Source organism: Aquila chrysaetos, chromosome 15 (assembly GCF_900496995.4).
Source record: "Aquila chrysaetos chrysaetos chromosome 15, bAquChr1.4, whole genome shotgun sequence".
Classification (NCBI taxonomy): Eukaryota; Metazoa; Chordata; class Aves; order Accipitriformes; family Accipitridae; genus Aquila; species Aquila chrysaetos.
In genome coordinates, this window is record NC_044018.1 from 15,658,865 (window position 1) to 15,681,853 (window position 22,989).

The following is a 22,989-nucleotide window of genomic DNA, read 5'->3' on the forward strand; positions in this document are numbered from 1 at the left end:
GATTCTGTTTTTCCTTCTTCCTTTGTGGGGGTTTTCTAGCTGTAGAATTCATTTTTTAACTTCAAGCTACACAATTATCACAGTGAAATGGGAGAAGCTGTAATATGATAGTTATAATTATTTTCTTAAATACATACATTGTTTTAATAGTGCACCTTCAGTGGAACAAATGGACTTTTGAAGTTGAAATCACTTTGTTGTTACTACTCGGATATGTACAGTATTATCCAATTGCAATACTGGAAAACAGTGTACTGTGTAAGAGCAGTACGTGAACTAGCTGAAAAGATTAGACTTGAACTTGAGGAAAAGTTACTGAGCGATGCTGAACTTAAATACAAGTTACAAGCTCACTTAAAAAGTAAATGTGATAGGACCTTACTCTGAATTTGTATAATAATGCTTGATTTTTTTTCTGAAAGGTTATTAAGATTAAAGTATTTTTGTTGAGTCCATATCTGTCCATTTTCACCGTATTTGTATGTGTAAGCACTTCCCTTGGCTATTTGAAGACTATGCCTGTAATAAATTAAAAAGCTCTAATAATGTTTTTGTCTTTCCTTCAATAAGAATGGCTGAGCATCTAAATGCATTAATCAGCAATAGCAACAGCCAGGATCTGTAATTATAAAATGGCCTGGTTTTGCTGACTCTGTAACTGGAACAAACGCTGCTGGCTGCCAGTTCGGCCCTTATTTGGTATGGGCAATTACTTGTCAGAGTTTTCAGATGTGAATTGCAGTTTTTAAATAATGTGATTTGTAAAGAAGAGAGAAGATTCCTTTAAATTATTATCTTTTGGAAAGCACTTAAAAGACAGCAGATTCCTTCACTTTGAGTAATCTTTTTGTTTTGTGTGAAGAGCCTCATTTATACACATAATTAAATTACACTGATTTCAAAAGTCACTTTAGCTGTTGTAATTTTCAGTGGTGAAGTTAGCCTGCTTGCTAGATAATCGGCTGGTCCCGAGTAGCTGGAGCTGACTGCAAGCTTTAAACCTTTGTGTGTTCTGCGATCTTGGTGTATAGGCTGGCTCTGGCACCAAGCTGGGACTTAAGTCACTGCTGAAGTGTTTATCCAGAGCAGGAATCTGCTATTTTCAGTTCCACTTCTGATGTGCCAGCGGTAATTTGAGGCTAAAATCACATAAATTATACTTGGTTCTGTACGGTTTATATAAATCTACACGAGGCTTCTCACATAGATGTTTACTGAAGGATTGGGATACTCGTTTGTAAAAAAGCATAGTATATGTTCGGAAGGAAATCTTCATGATGCTTGGAGAGAGAGAGAGACAAGCCTGGTTCTCTCCATGTATCTCACATGTGGTTCCTTCCCTTCGTTCCATCCCATTCCAGCCTGATGGTGGGCTGTCTAAGGGCCGGTAGCTCTGCTGTCTGGATACCCGCCGCGTACACGCCGCCTTACAGTAGCTTCTCACAAGGTGATCTGTGAATGAGGTAGTGTTTGTAACCGCCCCTGGATGAAGTGATGGGGCTACGGGGGATGATCCTAGAAGTTGTAACAGCAAATTCAAAAGATACAAGCGCAGGACATTGTTAGTCTTTTATTGACTTTTATTAGGCCTCTAACATTTCATAGCATCCTTCTTCAAAAGGAAGACTTAGCACTTCAAATGAAAACTTCAGGAATCTAAAAATCTGCAAGAAGCTATTCAAGTTCCTGGAACAGTTTTGCTTTCAGTCTTTTGTAGATTCTGCACAGATCTGCTTTTAGATAATGCAATATTCTTTTCCAGACAGACAACCAATTTTGGTGGTACAGCTGTCATTTTCTAAGGAACTTGGTTTTTTTCTTTTCCATCTATAATCATAAAAACATCACATGCAGGTTAGAGCAGTAGTTGTTGCTTCTCTAACATGCAGCCAAAGCGCATGTCATGAAAAATGAAACAAAAATTGATAGCTTTTCTTGCAAATTAGGAAGGTGTCTGATCAGATATAAAGTTTCAGCAAGCTCAGAAAGGGAAAACCTGTTTCTATATATATTTTAATTACAAGGCATACAAATTCTTAAGAGGCTTGCTGGCTCCTAAATCTAGGATAACATTTGTGTGCACAAACCGTGACCTCAACATTAGAAAAGTTCATTTCCAAATGCGAAAATAAAAGTTATCGGTCAGAAGAGAAGTTCAAAGTCCAGTAAAAGCATTTCAGAATTTATTTGGATAATAAAGTTTTAAAGGGGATTGTAAATTAGAGATGGGCCCAGACCTTTAAGTGCAAGTTAAGAAGCAAGTACCTGCAAACTTGAAGAGTAAAACAAGGTCAATAGGCCCCATGTTTATTGTACCAGTCATTAACAGTAAAGGTTGAAGCTAGATACATACTTCTCTAAAGATCGAGATCTCTGGCTGAGATTTAGCATGACCAAAATACTTGTGAGACAGCTGGGACTCAAACAGAAGAACTCTGGATCTGGAAACATCAGCAAAGCGAGAATTTCCCTCGTTATTTGCAGTGGTAGCTATTTGTAGGCAGGTACCTACCTCTATATTTTCTTCACAAGCACACAAAAAGAAGTTCTTGAATGTGGGTACCTGTATGAAACATACCCTACTAAATAGTGCAAGTGGTAAAATTTTAGCATGGCATGTGGAAGGAGGGAAGGCATTAATCTGATTTTGAAAAGGCGGACACACAGTGTCTCTAAGGCTGTTATTGGTAAGAGCCACCTTTCTGCAAACTGTGATGAGACTGACTTCTGACATTCTCATCTGCTAGGTTGTACTCTGCCTGTGCTCTTGTTCAGAAGTGTCCAGAAAATAAATTGTATGTGGAATGAACGAATGAATGAATGAACGAACGAACAAACTCCCATTTTCCCCTGGTGAGACTCATGAACATTCAGACCCTTTCTTCCTGACCATACAGCAGCTATGAAAGTACTCTGAGTAACATCGGACACTCTGCTGATAGCTGGGGACTCAAGGATCAAACCAAGCTTCCCCAAAGTTAGTTGTGACCTCTCCATGATCCCTAAAGCACCTACAAAAACAGGACAATATCCACATGCTGTCTCCAACCCTTACACTAAAGCAGGTTGCACAGAATTTGTAGTCGGGAGCAGAGAACCAAGATTTACTTGGTAATGCTACTCCCCACAAACTGTGAAAGAATCTTTTTACCAAGCAATGTTCTCATCGCCAGTGCCGGTAATACTTTAGTTTTGTGTAGGAAACAATTTCTTTTGGCAAAAATCCCCCTGGTGTTAGAGACAGATTCAACTTTAACTGCCCAGCAATGTGTGCAAGGCCTTCAAACTGGTGAGAAGCTATTGGAGATGATGATTTCTGTCCTTACTCAGCTGCAGAGAAAACAAACACCTTTGAAATGATGCAAAATGATCCCATCCTGGGAGAATAGTCACAAGGGAAATACAGAGATTTGCCTCAAGAACTGCAACATCAATTCTTCCTGTGATTTGAGGTTTGAAAATAAAAGCAAAATACTGTGAAACATCAGCGTTGCCTTTCTTTTGAGATCAAACAAGTCTTAATTGCAGATTTTTCTTGGAGAACTGAATAAAGGGATAAATACAAATGTCAGTCTTTCAACTGCCAAAGTTGACACATCAGTTGGCAGTCTCAATGCACAAATCAGTGGTTTTGATTTGTTTGGAAAGTATCAAAAACACTGACAGCCCTGGGCCAGTGAATAGCACAAAAGGAAAATATGGATTACTGTGTATTTATTGATTAATTATGTGTTTCTCCCAGTCTGAAAGACTCTAGACTATTAAAAATTCACTGCAGATCAAAGCTCAGGAATCTTACTTCTTTTCAAAACGGAATTAAATTTGTGACATTAGATGATCACTTCATAGAGTCTTAAAAACAAGTATCTTCCAAATGAAAATATCTTCTATTCCCAATTGTAAAATACTGTTCCTTTATACATGGAGAAAATACAGACTGTTATAATCTGGAGAGAAGGGGTTGGAAGGCTGTCCAGATATTGTCTGTATGCTGTGTATGTCTCTCAGGATCTGTTGCCTAGAAATGAAAACAAGACAACAATAATTGTTTACATAGATGTTGCCTGAAAACTTCTCAGGCATTTATGCTCCTGCTGCTGGCTTTATGCCAATGGACCATTTCTTAAATTGAAAAGTGGGAACTATTTTTGGGAGGTAAGGAGGGAAGTCTGCAAAATGGTGTTTATGATTTGGAGAGAAAATGATACAGCTGTAAAGGGAAAAAAAATCCTCCCAATGCCACTGAAGAATTTTTTTATCACCTTTGAAATCAAAACCTGATCAGGATGGTGTCTGTTCATTCAATTAATCGCTTCTGATCAGTTTAACAAAATCGATGTTCAGCTAGAAGTAGTCATTCAGCCGTGTGCTTTATTGACAGCTAACAGTGGCTTTGAAATGGGCACGAGTAAGCCGAATAAATTATACTTGGAGCTAACTGTTACAAGTCCATATTTTGTATAGGGAATTCTCAGTTTAAAAGTAACCATGGATTCACAATGGTAATACTGGTAGTACAGACGAATTACTGAGATACAGAACTATGATTATCAGAAGGAGGAGATTTGGGGTTTCCGTTTCCATAACAGAGAGAATCTCAGTGTGGGCTGTCCTCTGAGGACAGTTTTACTTACATATAAACCCATATATCCTTTCAGCACCACATCACGCTGCTGTCAGGTGGCTTGCTGCCTCTGGACAAATCATTCCTCTGTGCTGTGCCCATTTGCAAAAAGGGGGTGACTGCCTTGATCTCCTTTGCAAACTCCTATCAGTTCTGCTCTGCAGTGACTCCCAAGAGCGTACCAGCTTCCCCAGGACCCTCCACAGGACGCTTGGCCAGCACCAACAAGGTCAGTCCTTGGACTTGCTGCTGTGCCTCATGAAGCAGTCACGGTGGGTGCCAGGACCTCCCAGGTGCCCTAGAAGAGCGTTCTCCCTGAAGATGGCACCAGAAAACTCTCTGCTATCTTGAAAGATGCTGCCCCAGGGCTTAATGATGCTCTCGGTATTTACTGCATGTCCTTTAACAAATTAAATGGCAAAATAAATTCAATGTTCCGAACACATAATCAAAATTAGCATCTTATTGTCAATTTCAGTTGAGAAGCCAAAGTGTACAAATGTACAAATAAATGTTCCTTATATTTATTTTACATATACTGAGGATTTTTTTCCTTCGGCATCCGATCAGTCTTGTATTATGGGATGGGAAAATCTGAAACATCTGATTAATATTCAGTAGAACTCACTTTTTTTTTCTACAATGACAAAATCGTTCCCTCTCTAGGTTAAATAATCTGACATTCCAAAAAGCTTAGAGGTAGGACTAACCCCTTCCTCACCCCTTTTTCATCTCCCAGTACATCTTTTTTACAGTGGCCAGAGAGGACCTGAAATGGGTACATCCTTCCAGCATCGTGGCTTGCGTGAAATAAACACTCTAAACAGCCCAAACTGGTGCCGAGTTTCCAGGGCAATTTTGGTGAAAGGGAAAAAAGGGAGAAATGATCTGCCATTCCTTACCCACTTACGTCAGACAGATCCCGAGCCGCACAGCGCGCCAAGACCCAACTCTACCGAGGAGCGCCTTGGCTCACCGGCCCGCATCCCTGCGGGTCCCGGGGAGGTCCGGAGCCGCCCGCCGCCTTCCCGGAGCCTGCGGGGCCACTAGAGGGGTGTCGGGCTCCCCGACCACCGCTTCACCTTTCCCACCCGTTGCAAATTCCATGCAGCAGCAAACCGTAACTGAAAATGCCGTAAAGAATGTGTCGGGGGGCTGCTCGCCGTGGCCGTGGGAAAGTATTTGGAAACTACCGATCTGGGAAGATGCGACACGACGCCAGTGCGCCGCAAGGTCCGAGTGAGCTGATAGGAAATCTTCTGGGTGATCGGTTTTCCACGATCAAATTCCAATTTGGCGGAAAGCAAAGGCCTTCCCCCCAGATCCCTCGCTGCCGCTTTGCTTCCAGCACATGAGGCAGGGTCCACCCAAGTCTTTTTGACAGCCCAAGTTGAAGGGCTTCCAGGTCTTGGAAGATCGGGGGTCTGGGCTGTGGCAGTACGAGCCAACCGACTCTGTGGGCTATGCAGCTGCCTGCCTGCGATACTGGTCATGGGGGAATCTTGGACAGCTGCTTGGAAAATTCTGAGAACCCCAAATTTTGTTCCTTTCTGTAGTGAAATCTCTCTTCATGCTGCCGCTCTGCAGTCAGCATCGCATCCAGCACTTGGTTCAGAGCTGGAATTCTGTTTTACTGCAACATCTCCTACATTTTTATCAACTACAGCTAGATACATCCTTTTGTTTGTTTGTTTCCTATGCTTTAGCTTGTATATTGTGGCATGGCATAATCTATTTAAACTATCAACAAGTTAGCAGTATACTCAGTGACAAAAGTACTTATTTTTTATTTTTTTATTAGTTCTAAATTAGTTGACTAGAAAAGGATGAATATTTAATAGTGAAGAGTACCCCCCCACACACAAGGGCCGACTGTTGGAACTGATGGGACAAAAGGGGCTGCAAAGAGAGGAAAAAACTGGTGAGCTGAAGAAATAAGCATTAGTTGTAAGTGCTATAATAGGTCTTATGCACCCCAGAACATAATCAATAAGCCCTAAGTTATTACCCTGGCTGAGTAGATGGGTTGAACTCTTATGCTTAAAAAAAGATAAAAATGTGTTTTAATTTAGTTGGAAAAGAAGCACCATAGATTTTAAAAGTGGTAATAGAGTTGGGTGATTTATTTATTTATTTTAATAGTTAATTCCCCGGAAAATGTGGTTTCAGTCATGTCTAAACTATTTGCTTCAAATTTGCTGAATAGTTTTGGCTGAAAGAAAAACAAAGGAGGGGATAAACTCTGTTGGAGGAAAGTCCCCAATTACCCAACAGCTCAATGATCAGAGCATTTACTTAGGTAGCAGGGACCCCTTAGCAGAGGCTGTTTTGAGGCAGGCTACGCTCAGTCCTTCCTGTTACCACTTTGATTTTGTCCAGATGGAGAGGGATGGGGACACACCTCCCAAGGGAGCATGCTGGTTCCCAGGGTGGGAAGCCATGATTCTCATGCTCCTCCTTGCTGACCCAACGAACTCGGTGCCTTTGTGCAGGGCAACAGCTTCAACGCAAGGAAGAATTTCCCCTTTCTCCCACTTCAGGCATCCCCAGTCCTTTGAGAGCTTTCTAAGAAGTAGAATTCTGCTTCACATTCCCTTGGACAAAAGTAGGACTTCCTTATCCTAAGTATCTCCATGCTATGAGATTAAAAAAAGAGACCGTCTCTCTTCTTTCAATCATCCAGAGCAAATATTCTACATCAGATCAAACAGAACATTTAATGGTCCACGTAAAGAAATACCTTCAGGTTATTTCCTTTCAGCAAGGAAAAACAGCCAGTTTGGTTACATCCAAACTGTGCTGGTTTTTATTATATTCACTGTGGGTTTTGAACAAAAATGCAACCTCCATAAAGTCTTTAGCTGGTCATGAAATATTTTGGTTTCACTTTCATCCAGGCTGCACTACACTTCTTACAAACCATTGTCTGCAGCCACACAAACAAAGAACTGAGAACAACGTTCAGGGCTCCCGACTCCAGTCCCTACGATGCCAGTCACCACATCGTACAGCCCTTTCAAAATGCACTGATCATGCTGCAGGTAGTTATTTTCTTGCTGCCTTTACTTGGATGAAGGTTGTACCAAAACCCCATCACTTATAGCTAGAAACTTTCTTATTTCCCATCTAAGCTTATTCGTGGCCAGTTTACATATGTATTTCTTCTGCCAGCATTTTTCTGTAACGTACAGAGCTCTGAGTCTCCTTGGTGTTGACTTCTTTGGTGTATCTACAGACACCACCATATTCTCAGTCACCACTCTGCTGGACCTAGCAAATTGAGTTAATTCATATAAAACAGGCCGCCTTGTTCCTTTATCCCTGCCCAATTCCCAATTTCAGTTCCTCTCCTTCAATACAGGTGAATGGAACTATTTATGTCCCAGCAGTGTTTTTACTTGATCTTGATCTTGCCCTTACCCTATCTTACTTGAGTATCTTTCTTTGTTAACTTTTACAATACCATTTACCCTTTTTAATTCCACATTTCCATCAAATAATGGAAGTCTGAAGTATTTCTCTTCAGCTGTTTCCAAATGATAAGTTCCCATTTTGTATCAGACTAGTCCCCAAGGGCACATCCCTCTATAGACTGTACCATTTAATTATATCCTATTTCTATCATTCCCGTCATTAAGATGATCGAGATCTTCCAAGCAATATCCCAGCCCTCAACCCTCTATTGATGTCGTCTTCTGACTCTATGCAAACAGGCAGCATTGGCAGCACGCTCCTTGATTTCATGCTGGTAAACAAAAAGGTTCTAATTTCAAAATGTTAAACAAGACGGACCAAGACTGGTCCTTATAATTCCTACCAATCCAAATCTTCAAGCATTCAACAAATACCCTCCTATTTCACCCCATAAGGCATTGCACTCTAACCTATAGTTGGTTCTTTGTAGTTTAGGAACAGTAAGTTAGCCTCCAGAACGTTTTATAGATGGATCTCCTACAAGGAATGTACTTTAAAAGTCCCCTTAATAATTCCCAGTAACTCCAGCTTTACCGTATCAAATTAGTTACTGAAGACAAGGTAAATAAGATCAGCTGCACTTTTTTTGGCCATTATTTTATAGCTGCGATTAGTCCAGTATGGTGTACATTTAGACTGTTTCCTATTTTCTTCCATATCTTTGTTATTTGTTAGAAAAGTGCTTTTAAACATTGTATGCTACTGAGGTCACAGAAGGAATTTGATAACTGTCATATTTGTCTCCTTTTAAGATACAGATCTATACTTACTATTTTCAATCATATGGCATTATCCTGGCGATAGTAATTCATTTGAAAATCACTTGTTATGGAAAATAAGATGTAATTTTAGTAATCTCAGAATTCTGATACTTATCTGATACCAAATTTATTAAAATCTTCTACGTTTTTCTTCCAATTTGGTTGTAATTACCACTTCTATGGCCATTTTCATTTTCATACCTCAATCCTGCTTATCCATATAGTGTTTTGTTTTAACATCATCACCCATCACCAAAGCCTAGATGAAGTATTCATTTGGACTGAGGCAAAACTGAGATCACCTCTACACTAGCCTCTTCACACAGTTGTCCCATTTACTATTTGAGAGTAAAGCCTAGCAATAATGGTTGTTAAATAAGACTGTCCTTCTTGTTGGACAAAATGAGGAGAAATAGGAAAATCGTATTTTTTCCAAACAGAAAGAAAAAAAATATGGTTCCTGGATAGTCTTTTTCTTTCTTTCTTTCCCTCCCTCTCTGTGCTGAGTGTTTACTTTGCTGCTCAACTCTGATGTTGTTTAAATACAAAATGATGTAATTTCTCCAAGAGTGTAAATCCTTATCTGCAAAGCTACGTCTTCACTAGTGCACTCACAACTCTTTTTATTCCTATTTTACAGCCCTGCAAGTTCCCCAAGAGTAGGCACAGCAACTGTAGTTGTTTACACCCCAGTATCAGCTAGACTGGCTTGTTTTCCCCACAATTAACAGTAGCTAAGTCTTGATGAAAAGCAGATCGTAGGAATGACAGTGCTAATGCGGAGTCACATAATGTGGGTATTCAGAGATACACACAGAACTACAGCAATAATCATCTTTATTCAGCCCATTCTATACAAGTCGTCTTCTACTGGCATTTCTCCCTAATTGCGGGGAGTGTTCGGTGCCCAGGGTTTTACTGTCACTTTCCAAGCCAGTTCCTGCATACTTATGGCCAAAGGCCAGATCAAAAGAAGGATTTATTAGGTGCCTACAATGGTTCTTAGACCAAAATCCAAGATCCCAATCCAAAAATACTCTTCTCAATAGCCATCTAACTGTGAAGGTCGCTAAGTTTGCTATCTACCTCTCTGCCTCCACCCTGCTGAGTGCTCTCATCGACAGGCTAGAGAGCCTTTTCTTCCTGGCCTCTTTGTCTGCTTATTAATGCATTTTTACTGCATAAAGATTGCTTCAGCAGAATGCATCCTTAAAGAGGCAAAACCACACAGAAACCTGCAAGACAGTGGCTACAAACTTTATTTGGAGGTGGAATATGCAGCACGAATTGCCACCGGACAGAGAACGGAGAATACATATGTGGGTTCTCACTCTGCTAAAGAATTATGGATCGGATCAGGATGGAGATGCTGGTTCAGATTACATGTCATCTGGGAAAACATAGGGCTTCAGGCTCATCTCTTATAACAAGTTCTGTTCAGTATGCAGTTGGGCACTCCTTTCTAACATGTCTGATTCTCCTCAGGTTTTCTGTAAGGAGCCTGTTTGCCCAATCCTGGACTTTGGGTTCCATTTTGGGAAGCAGGTGTTTAAATGTTTGATCTTAAATCCAGAATAAACTATCAATCAGAAATGCTTGTGTTCATATGGGTACATGGTCACTGGAAGAGATAAATATTACAGGCATGCAAGTGACAGGACTGAATCAATCCTTAGTCCCCTTATCAGAATTAAAAGGAGGCAGAAACAGCTTTGAGATGCTACGGCCAGCACTTCCAAGGGACCAGCAGCTTTGTACCCTGCACGCTTCCAATTTTGCAACCTTTACAATGTGTCATGTAAAGGAAGTGCTGGAGATAATCCTCACAGCAGAAGTAAGAGTGGCAGAAACCCTCCTCTGCTCCAAGGTACTGTGAGGCATAAGCAGCCTACTGACAGCACAACGGGGAGGATTTAATAAATCAGAGCAGCCCCCTGAACTGCTGTGACTTAGGCCTATGGGCCAGAGAGCCCTAAGCTTTGCCTAAATGCAGAAAGCAGCAAAAGAAAACTTGAGGTCACTTTGTCCTTACTCTCCAAGCTATGCTTACTGCAACTTTCCTCCTGAGACTTAGAGCAGAGAATCTGGCACATCAACATCAGGTAAGCATTTCAATTAACCTAGATTCAATTTCATTCTGTCTTCCCAATGCATCCAAGAAACTACCTTATTAACAAAAGCGATGTTAGTTCGCTGGGGAGAATTATGTAACCAATTAAAAGATGGGCAGAGACCAAGCCCTGCGTTGTCAGGGCACACCCAGGCATTACGCAGCCACTTCTGTTTCACGCCTCCTTTTCTTGATCCTCTGGTATTTGTGTTTAAGATACTGAATTCAACACAGCACAGACAGTACCAACTAACATTTCTGCATTTATCAGCTGTAAATGCTGTTTGAAAGAGTGGGAAGCAATGATACCTGGCATACCTATCGGAGACAAAGATATATTCCTTCCCAAGTAGAAACAGCAGATGTAGGCCTTTACCTATAAAGTTTACCATATGAAGATATTTTCTTTAACATTTGCTTGATTACTTTGGTTTGCATTTAATTATACAGATGGCTGAGTGGTTTTGTAATTTTATAGCTGGTCTGTGCTAGTGATTGATGTGGTAGTGTCATTCTTACTGAGGGCTGGTTTGGAAATACATGGGGTTTGAAAAGCTGCTTGTATTTAAAGCCGCTAGTTGCAATGCAACAGATGCTCTACTATGAATTAAATGAAAGAATGTTAAAAAATGTTTTTTTTGTGGACGTTACATAACTATAGTATTTGCACCAAGACAACACTGGAATCAGAAAATCAACTATGATGATGATTGATTGTGGCTGACTTTGCCACTCCTTTAAAAACATGTGCTTTGTATCACAGATACAAAGTCATGTACCTTTCTTCCCATCTGTTTTCATTAACCTAAAATGAAGGAAAAGGGGTTTATTTTTAATCCAGAAAAATAATTTATTAACCCTTAGACTGATTAAACACTAGCATGTGAGAAAGCAAACTAAAATAAAATTAAAAAAAAAAAAACACAATAAACTTACATTCCTTTCCATCCCTATTTCATATTTATGAATCTAAAAATAAAGAAACCCTTACGCTACTGAAGTAAATGTAAATTATTTTCTGGACGTAGAATGACAATCTTTAGGTACAACCTCCAAAGTCTTGAGACCTCATTATCTAAAAAAACCACCTCTTGTCCTATTTCCATCACCACAACAATGATCGCCCGTGACGCTCAAACCGTCAGTGCGGCGTCCTGGACGCCCCAGCGGGGAGGGATGATAGTTATGCACCTTTGCCCATACCAGTTTGACGTGGCTTAATTTTGGCAGCTTTCAAAGACTGTGTATTTGCTTGGACTATTGGTTTTTTTTGTCCTTCTTACTCTGTTGTCACCATTTGGTTCTCATTCAGGGTGAGAGTCAATTCATGTCCCTAGGCAGAGATAGTCCATGAGATCACTGGCAACTCACTTAACTTTTCTATGCCTCTGTTTACCCATCTGGAAAACACAAAAATGGACTAGATCCACATGAGATGCTAACCCTCAATTTTAGGGACTCTACCAGTTAGTAGAATCAACTCCCCCCATCAGTAATGCTTTTATGCTCTCTATACAATACCTGCAGAGAGTGGGAGCCTAGGGAGAGGATTTGCAAAACCCTTAACTAGCCAGCAGCAAGTGCTAAAAACACAGCAGCCCATTCTCCTAAAACAGATGCACCGATGGGGGGTTTGTCTCCTTTTTCTTCTTTTGCAATAGCTACTAGTGAAAGCATGCCTGAAGTCCAGAGCCAAATCTCTCTTCCTCCTGAGAAGACTTGATCCCTATGGAATACCCTAAAGGAATGACCTGAAGCTGATGACTTTTAACCAATAAGCCCAGTTTACCAACTTCTTACAAATCTGCTCATGAAAGTGCAGCCAGTTCTGAAAATGGTCAACAGCAAATTCCCGACTGCCTCGGGACACCTAAGACATATTTGGACCATAGACACCTAAAGAGTTAAACGGCATTCAGGGAGTAGAGAGAGAGGTGAAGGATCCAACTGTGGACCCATAGGCTTAAAGCTGCAGCATGCACGCTGGAAGGCTTGGACTTTGCCTTGCAAAACATGGCAGATAACATTTGACAATTCACTGCATTGGACTTCAAAACTACTGTATGCAGACCAAGTAAAAACAGTTCTTCCTTAGATGGTCATTGTTAGGGATAGGTGTTATCCTAAGAGATACCTGCCACTAAAGGCAGAAAAGCTAGAACTGTAAAAAGATTGCAGAAGGTGGTGTTATTTTTCCTTTGGGACATGTTAAAAACAGTGGGGTTTGCAAATACCGAGGGGAGGAGCTGACATTCTACGTACTCTTTTTGCCACTTAATCACTTATAACCAGCAATAAAGTTTCTGCTGATGATTTTGTTGAGGATTCGTGTCGTACAAAGGAATTCAGCTGACTGCCGTTGTCAATTTGTCCCTGTAACAGAGTAAAACTTGTTTTGTCAGTAAACAGACATGTCCTGAAGGCTGGAGGAACAGATCTATTGGGCAAGAATTTCAAGAAGGTACTGTTTCTACACACTTGCTTTTGAAGTCACAATCACACTTTTTCTGTATGCAGAAAGGGCTGTTATGCTCATTTAAGAATTTGTTACCTTTGTTTAAATAGTGCCCTGAACAATGTCACTAAATCATATAAGCTAGATAAAGATTAGTTTTTACAAAGCTCATTTTACAGATAAGAAAAACAGAGGAAAAGAGAAGCAGCTTGCCTATAGCCAAGGGGAAACTGAGAGCTTAGACCTTCGCATCACCTGGTGCTTGACTCAAAGCTCATTGAAATCACCCCCAAAAGTGCTATTGACATTAGCAAAACCCAGCACTGGCTCTTTATTGATCACTGGAGGCACACTCCCCACATTTGGTCTCTTGTCCAAACCCATTTTAAATCCCTTCTTAAAAAACCCGAAACATTTCTGCTGTGCTGCTTACAAGAAATTTGCCAATGAGTAGGCTGTACGTGAAGAATCATGTTTCTTCTAGGTAATTTAGAGCTTTTAATGGTGGACATGCTAGGCCATGTAACTTTATGATCCTACTAGTACCCACATCCTAATCCTAGCAGCAATCCTACCAGTTGTTGCACCTACTTCTTTTATCTCATTGTAAAGTTAAATGCTTGAGCAAATTACATGATTTTTTTTGTTGGTGTTGCAGTAAAGTGGATCCTAATCTGTTTTGGGGATGAAGCAGTCCTACGATATAAATAAACAGTGCCTCTCCCAAACAGATTTTCATCAATTCCGTCAGAAAACTCACTGTGGTTCACTAAAAGAATCGTGAGTCACAACGCCCAATTTGACTTTTCAAAACATGTTCACATGTGCGTGTGCGTTTCTGTCAGGTTTGGGGATTTTGATTCAGTGGATTGTAAAAGAGAATCCACTTTTGGGGTTTGGGTTGATATTCAGATCTGACCTTCCCTCAAGCTGGGGGGGTTGTTCAGCGCCAGGGCCCTGACTCAGAATATCAGAGAGAGTGATCTCACTCAAAACCATGCAAGTGACTCACATATTTACTTCTCTTTGACTCCCTCTCCTCTTCCTTTCAAGTTAAAATATTGGCCCATTTTTTCTGACATCAGCTCACTGACATCCATCCAGCTATCAGCTGAAAGTCAACACAATAAAACCGTTAACCTTTCCTCCCCGAGGTCCCTCCACCTCTGCGGATGGCACTTCTGCGGTCTCCGTGGTTCTGCCCAGAAACGTCAGCCACATCTCCGGGCCGCTGGAACCACGGTTCGGCCACTACCTCACCACGTCGTCCCGTGGCGCGTCCCTGCCGTCCAACTCGCCTCCTCCGTCCCCGCAGCCACAGCTCGGCCGTCGGCAGCACTCTCCCCGCTACAGCCTCCCCTGCTCTCGCCTGGGTCTGGCAAACACCATCCAGGCCCCCTCGAAACGCCCGCCGAGCGCGGCGAGGTGGCCGCAGCCACGTCCGGCACAGCGTGTGGAGGTCCATCTTCCTCGGGGTGGACGAGGGAGGTCTGCGTCTTCCCTGGCACAGCTCCTCACCTTCTAGCTCTCCATCCTCCCTCTCGTATGTGCCCCGAGCACTGCCGCTCCACCCGAAATGCTGCTCACCCACTTTCTCAAATGTTTATTACTTTTTTTTTTTTTTTGGTGTGCTTTACGCTACGCGGGCAGGATGAGGTCTGCGCCTAAATTCACCCAGCGGCCACAGAGCCCTTTCCCTCTCCGGTTGCTGTGCCCAGGCCCGGCCCCTCCGCCGGGCCTTGCCCGCAGCGGCTGCCTCAGCGACCGGCGAAGCGGGAGGTCACCTTGGCGCTGCGGCCGGGCGGCGGGCTGAGCGCGGCGGGGCGGCCCCGGCCCCGACCCCGGCCCCGGGCCTCCCCTCCCGGCCGCGGGGCGCTGAGCTCAGGGTTATAGTTAGGCGGTGAGTGAGCGCTGAGCTATGCGCCGCCGCTCGCAGCGGGGCCTTGTGGGTAAGGGAGGCCGCAGCCGCGGCGCGGGGCCGGGGGAGGAGGAGGAGGCCGGGCCGGGGGCGGGCGCAGCGGCGGCAGCGGCAGCAGGAGCAGGGCGCCGCGGGCGGGCGGCGGCCGCAGCATGGAGTGAGCGGCGCGGCGAGGCGAGGCCGGTGGGGATCGCAGCTCCCGCCCGAGCAGCAGACGGGGCGGAGGAGAGGGAGCCAGAGTCCCCGAGCCCGGCTGCGTCTCCGCGGCGGGCGATTCCCCCCCCCCCTTCCTTTCGCTTCCCTTCCCTCCCCGCCTCCCTGCGCCCTGGGAGCGGGCCGGTCGGCCGGTGCGATGGCCCGGCCGGCAGCGGGGAGCGGGCAGTGAGCCGGCGCCCGCTGAGGGACGCCCCGAGCTAGGGGGAGAGGCGGGGGCACGGCGGGAAGCGCTCCCTCCTCGCCCTCCCTCCCTCCCTCCTCGCCCTCCCACCTCTCCCCTCCCTCTCCCCGCGCCCGGGCGGAGCAGCGGCCGCTTCCCCGCGCCCTTCATGCCCGGCCGGCCGCGAGGCGGCCAACGGCGGCGCGCTGCCCTCTGCTCTCGCCTCGCCGCCCAGGCCCGGCCCGCCGCGGCCCCCGCCCTTCCCCCGGCCTCTCCGCCGCGCTAGGCCCGGCGCCGGCCCGCCGCCGGGCGACCCCGCTCAGTCCCCTCCTCCCCGGCAGCGGGGGACGGTCTCCCGCCGCCGCTAGGCGGGCCGGAGGATGAGCCAGCAGCCGGCGGTGAAGATGTCGGCGGCTCCCCTCACGGCGGAGGCGCTGGAGTCGGCGGCGGGGATGCTCGAGGGCCGCCAGAGGAAGCTGGAGTCCATGATCCGCGACCCGCGCTCGCCGGTCAACGTGGAGAGCCTGCTGGTGAGGGGGGCGGCCGGGCCGGGCCGGGCCGCGCCGCGCCGCGGGGGGAAGCGCCTGGCGGGGTAACAAAGGGAGCGCTGCCCTCGCCTCGGGCGGGCGGGAGGGAGGGGGAAGGAAGGAAGGAAAGGGCTCCCGCGTCCTGGAGGAGCGTTCCTGGGGGAGGACGACGGCTCCGTCCCCGGGGCGGGGGGGGGGGACGGCGGACCACGCCGCCGGCGAGCGGGGCGAGGGGCGCCCGGCCACCTGAGGAGAGGGCCCCGCCGGGCGGGGAGGTGGCGGGCAGCGGGCCCTCGCCCCCCGGGGGCTGTTTTTGGGGGGCGGGGTGCGTGTGGAGGGACTGCGCTGTGAACCGAGAGCGAGCGCTCTCCGTTTAGGTACAGCTTATTTCGGGGAAAGTGAGAAATGGCTCTGCGAAGGTCTGACCTGGGGAGGAAAGCGCCTTTTTTTCTCTCCCAGCATCGTTTACATCGTTTACTTTCGCGCCTCGTAATCATAGCGTGTCCGTTCCCGAAGTACCTGTCTTTGTGTGCGCTGCCGGGCACCCGGTGCCCAGCCTCTCAACCCCCCGTGAAACCGTCCTCTGGTAAAGTTGAGGTTCGCTGTGCGATGTGGAAATAATTCAGGGAAAGGACACGCCTAAGGGAGTAATTTAAGTGGGGGGTCCTGTGGGGTCACGTTTATTTTCCATTGGGGCAAATTGATTCGTCTGTCTCCTATTTCAAATAGCATTTTTCTGTGTGAGTGTATGAAATATAATTTCCTTTAGTAAGAAATCCATGCCCTCAGGAAGGAGTGGGAAGGGAGTTATATTTCCCCATTTAAAACATCCAAACCCTGAAAAGGCAGTGAGAGGGAGACTTGATTTTTTTTTTTTTTTTTTTTTAACTGAACTTCAGGGTCTTCAAACCTTATATTTCCAGTCTGTCCAAAGATTTCCAATGTGTCCCAGTTATGAGGAACAGAAAAGGGGGGGGGGGGAATCCCAGTCCTTCCAAGAGTTGCTCAAGGCACTTACACTGAGTCTTTTTTTTTTTTTTTTTTTCTGCTTTCAAATGACTCAGTTCTGTTTGGCCAAAAATACAGGAACTGACTGAACAGTATGTATGCCTGTGCTGTGTGGAGAATATAGGAATTTCCTATAGCATCTAAAAAATGTTCTTCTCGAGGCTTTAGTCCTGTATTACTCCTCTCATAGACATTCAGAGGCATAATGACACCCATAGTAGTCAAAGAAGGGGAGTGGGAAACCTTGCTACGTATCTAACTGGATTCAGATAAGTTTTCGCCTAGGCCAAAGCAAAGAGAGCTGCCTCTGGGCTTCGATCCCAGCATTTTCGCTTTGGTATTTTGCTAGGAAAACTTTGACCTGTGGCCAAAAAAGACCAGTTAAAAATAGTACAGTCATTCTGAAAAATGCATCAGGTTAATACTTAACCCCAGTAGACTTTTTCACACTCTCTGCTTTTATACTCAACAGTGTGTTTCTTTTATTCTCTTGCCTCCTCTGCCTTGGACATAGATTAGATACACTAAAAACTGTTTATGTTTCTGAAGAGAAATCATAATTGCAAAATTGAGACTGGGCTGCTTAGCACTTTTTTTTTTTTAACGTTTTGTATGCATACAGTATAGACCAATTCGTGTAATATACTGCACAAATTAGCAAACCATGGGAGAGTGTTAGCTGGATTGTAAATGCATGGGTTTTTTTATGGTAACGGTCATCACTTTGCTCTCTGCACTCTTTCTGTAAGTATTGTTTAAAAAATTAACAGCAAGTAATATAATGCTGTTCAATCAAATTTCCTAGCTTGTGCATTCAACATGTCTATGTATGAAATAATGAACTACCTCAGGTTTATTTATTTATTATTCTTATTTAGGAAATTTGCAATGGATTTCCTGTAAAAGCCTTTTCTTTTGGGCTTTGGTATTGTTGCTTTATGCTATTTGACATTAATTTTGTATTGGCATTCTGCTAGGCAGTCTGAGTATGAAAACATCATATTCAAATTGCAAAATTTACTTGTTTACTAAACAGCTCACTTTTCAGTGTAAATTATCATAAGTGGAAATGTGTTTTCAGTTAAAAGTAGAAATACAGCAACAGAAACTAAGAGTCAGGGAAAAAGTCTTAAAAAGACTAGCTGGAATGCCACTATTTCATCCTCCAAAAATAACATAACCAAAACTAAAAATGTGGAATGGAATTCAAAATGGAATTCATTTCCTTACACTGTAAAAAGTCATAAGCAGCTGCTATTCTGCATTTTGTGTGCATGCTTTATTTTTGGGAAGCCGTAAAAAAACCAAAAAAGTAACTGTTAATCTATGACACATGGTGCAAATTTGAAAGACGTGAAAAGCTGAGGTAATAAGCCAGTTCCACTGCCTATCAAGACATAATTTATTCAGTGGCTCTAAATGAAGAGACTGTCTTTGTGTACCTTTCTGACCACAGGATGGCTGACCAAATCCACCTATTTCTTTAGCAGGAGAATCTATGAAGTCAAATACATTGATTGATTATTTTTCTTCCATCCCATCCTTTGGGGCTCAAGAGAGACTGTTAGATTTTTGAATGTGATTTTTGCTATATTGTATGCCTTAACACTTGTCTGTTTATGCCTGTGTTGAGCATAATCATTTGTGTTTGGTTAAAATATATCTTTGAAAAAGACATATACTGAAAAAATTTGAAAAAATTCAGAGTCATTAAAGATGGAGAGCTCACCATTTAGTTTGTCCTGGTAGTTAGTTTTGAAGGCAAAATTATTAAAAAAATTCAAATTGAAATGTGTGGCATGGTTATCACTATGTTTTTCTGCTAAATTAAAACCAAAATTATTATAGAAGACTTCCTACTCATTAGTATGGTTCAAACCCATTGCACTTGGTGGGTTTCTTCTGGTTTTGGTCTGATAAAGAGATGAAAATGGGAATGCTAGAACTGTATACACTGTTCTATGATAGGTTTCAGCAAAGACATCTACAAAGGGTAGTGTTTTTTGTACCCTCCTTTAGACATCCACTGAGTGCTCTTTTTGTCATTGTATCATGTTGAAAGCCTGTGTTACGTTGCCTATGGTAAGATAAATAACTTTTATTTGTCACAACTTTCTGTGATATGGTCTCGTATTCTTTTTGGTTGTGTAATGTTGCATTAGTGATCATGAAAACCTGTTTTGTATATTACATTTAGATTGTGCAGATCACTTTGTAAAACTACTGTATTCTTATTACTTGCTTTTATGCCAGTTTGTGTCATCCACTAATTTAATGAAGTGACATTTTTATGTGTACCGCATGTACACATTGATGATAGCACTAAATGGTATTTGACCTTGGGTAATCTATAAGAAACCCTTCTATAAATACATTCCTACTGAATAGTTCCTAGTTGACAGCTACATTTAAGCTACGGTTCTCAAATACATTTGTGCATTTATTCTTTTGCATATATGCTCTATCTACAGTATTAACTGAGTTGTTTTATATAGTATTAAACACACGTTATTTAAGCATGCATTGGTAAGTCTTAGCTGAACGCTTAATGTGTTCTAAAACTAGAGCAGATAGGTCAATGTAGGCTGTGTAAAACTAATCCAGACCTCCACTTCCTTGCCATATGTAATTGTATCACTTCAGCACATGCTGAACTCAACTTTAGAGTTTTATGGTGGTGACGAACGGCTCCGATAAATCTTATCATCCTCCTCCCTGCAGTTGTCTGCTTGGTCCTTTTGCTGGAGCTGCAGTTGAATGCAGTTGCCTGGAGAAAGAAACTGGTGTCTGCCTTTGGTCTTGTTCAGTGCAAGCCTTAGGATTTTAGCATTAAGCTAAACCTTGACATTACACTAGTAAAATGTTGAGTATCTTCTGTCTGGTCTGCTACGGTTGTGTCAGCCTTTGAAAGAAAATGTTCTTAAAACTTGATTAGGCAGTGCAGCAGTGAAATTGTGAGCACAGTGCTGGGCTACGCTGGGAATGCATTCATAGTGGACTAAGAAATGGAGAGAGGATTAGCAGAAGAGTGCTTAAGTGTCTCAATATACATGCCTTAAAATTAAAAAAAACCCAAAACCTAAACCAAACTAATTTGCTGTTTATTTCTTTGTTAAAATAAAGCTGACAGGTAAACTGTGTATTTAGAGTAGTTTGAACCTGAATAGATGTTCATCTAAGTTGATCCTTGCCATCGACACCCTAGAATTTTACTCCCAACGAAAAGTGGGTTGCAGATGCAGCTGTGACTCCGATCCTTTCAATAGGTGCATCTGTCCATAGCAATCTCATCAACTGGATAGATACCAACTTTATACCAAGAGTGTTAATTTAGCAGAACACTAGGCTGAGCTCTGTTAATACAGGGTCTCCAGGTCATCATGACTGACACACATGTACCCCTTTGCAGGCTTTTGGCCTGATGAGCTTTCAAAGTGTTTCATATTTACTATGACAGTTGCATATTTAATATGAAAGTTGTCTCATTTTCCTAAATTTATTGCCACATAATTTTGAATCAGTAAGAACAATCTGTTGTGTTAATTTGAGCCAGCAAGCACAGGGAAGAGCTGGAAACGTAGCAGTTAGCAGGATCTGATCTGAAAGTCATTGCAGAGTAAGTAGTTGAAAGACCAAATGATTCTCTGTTCTTGAAGAAATAATTTTTTTCTTGTTTGTTATAGTTCTTGTGCTGTTATTTCTCTCTTAGCTTCTGACTGTATAAATTTTCTATTTTTGATCTGTAATTTCAGAACATCTACTGCAGAGTTGAAAAAGATGAGCTTTAAAGAAACAGAATTGTCTTTTGTTCATTGTTCCCATGTGATGGATTTATATATAGCAGTATAGTTAACTGGAAGAGGACAGTTCTATTTTCTGCCAGTTTTAGGTGTTCTTATCTTCTGTTTTATTCCACGCTAGGATTAAAGCATTTCACATTTAGTTTAAGAAAGCAAAAACGCCAGTTTGCTCAGCTTCAATACTTTCACTGCCACCCATGAGATGAATGTGGATTTTGTGTGTGCTTTCACAAGAGGAATGTTCACTCCCAGTATTTCACCTGTATTGATCAGACTGCAGAGTGGGTCATTAGTATCCTTTAGTTGTTCAGCTTTGTAACAACTTAAGAGGGGAAAAAGAAAAAGCCAGGATACCAAATTAGCACAGTTGTCTTCTGCTTCATATGTGATGGAATAAAAATTCAGGAACTTTTCTACTTTTCCAAATATTAGTAGTCTCAGTGTCAGTTGAGGTATGTGTGCAAATGCTGATTAAAACCTGTTTTTTTTAAGTACGTTTTCAGTTTTCAGCTAATGGCAGAGCAATGCCAAAGCATTTAGCTATTTGTCTAGTAATGCAATCCATAACGAAAGCTGCCTAATTTAAAAAGAAAAAAAATGCTAACACAGTAACCAATCTCTGCAGCTATCAGTTGATGATTTCTTGCCAGTATTTGATCTGCAAAATATGACTGGAATTGTATTGCTGCCACAGAGAAACTGACCTTGGATTTTAAGGATGAAAGTGATTGAAACTTAGTAGTAGAGTTTTACATAATGGAAGAATATTAAAAATTTTTTTAAAACCATATATGTTTTTATAATCCATAAAGATGGTTTGGGGGGGGGGAGGATGGGATGCTATATTGTGTCCAAGGTTGTTCTATACTGTTATACTGAAAAGCACCAAATGTTTCTGGTAACAAATTTATTTAAAATACTTTTTCCTTGGGACATCCCATTGGTTGAGAACAAGAATATTGTGTTTACATTGGCAGCCTTTGCTAGTAATAAACTTATTTTAATGAGTCTTTCGCTATGTAAACAGAACGTTGAATGTAGTGCTCAGTTCCGAAGCCATACCTACTGTGTGTGAAGCTTTTGCTGCTACAGTAGTGAAATGTCAAAACACTCCCTGTAGTGCCAGCAGCAGTGCATGTGCACAGCCAGCAACATTTAAGCTGCTTTAGCACAGGTGAAGCATCACTTGCATCCCTATTTTGGAACATTATATTAATTACCTGCTAACAGAGTTTTAAGACCATATGCTTAAAATGGTGATTTGGCCACCCCGTAATGTGCAGAGGCTCTGTATTTTGAAGATTGTGATTCTGTGAATTTTGTCCAAATTTCACTAGGTTGGACAGTCTCAATCAGTAACCGCTGCTTATGTGGTGTAAACTTACCTTTTTCTTTTTGTCTGTGTTCATCTGCTATGGTTACAGCTATTGAGAGAGGGGCCTTTTTTTCCTTCTATGAAATATCGTGGAGTTTTGTTGTTTTGTTTCACATGAAGGGATGGACGCAAATTTCTTCATTGGCTTGTAAAACATCCCTCCTGTTCAGTCTCTGCTTCAGTTGTTGTAGGATCTGGAATGTAATAGACATGAGAAGAAAAACAATCTGGATGCCTCATACAAGTGGTTTTTCATCATGCCTGTCTTTAATTGTGTTTAATGTAGAATGACTTACCTAAGTCAAATCTCTTGCGAATGGTCACCAGTCACATATTTTATGTTTTCTCTGTGCTCAGATGGATACTACTGGGTTTTGATCTTAGTGTGCAGCATTGCTACTTTAATGCCATAGTCATATCATCGTTCATTTTTGTTAGTAGGATGCTGTCATTCAGATGGTACAGGCAGAGGGATAAATAAAAAGGATGGCGTGCAGGAAGGTCTGAACCCTAATCTAGTGCTAGCACTGCATATTATCAGACAAATCTTTCTTTGTTTCC

The 22,989-nt window shown here is 42.7% G+C and overlaps 1 protein-coding gene and 1 long non-coding RNA gene across 5 annotated transcripts in view; one reads left to right on the plus strand and one right to left on the minus strand.

Annotated features, from left to right (window-relative positions):
* Positions 1-3,725: 3,725 nt before the first annotated feature.
* Positions 3,726-6,393, minus strand: LOC115351147. The gene is made up of 3 exons (XR_003926710.1): positions 5,527-6,393; positions 4,635-5,024; positions 3,726-4,018 (listed from the first exon to the last, which is right to left on the minus strand). It is a non-coding gene; the product is annotated as an uncharacterized LOC115351147 (long non-coding RNA).
* Positions 6,394-15,433: 9,040 nt separating this feature from the next.
* The window catches only part of ROCK2 (Rho associated coiled-coil containing protein kinase 2), a 110,726-nt gene continuing 103,170 nt past the window's right edge, over positions 15,434-22,989 (plus strand). For 2 of the 4 annotated variants that reach the window (XM_030037574.2, XM_030037575.2), the window contains exon 1: positions 15,434-16,248. In XM_030037574.2, coding sequence (XP_029893434.1) covers positions 16,099-16,248 — 150 coding nt within the window. In that variant the 5' untranslated portion in view covers positions 15,434-16,098. The remainder of the gene's footprint in view (positions 16,249-22,989) is intronic. The other 2 variants (XM_030037576.2, XM_030037578.2) reach the window with 1 other exon arrangement.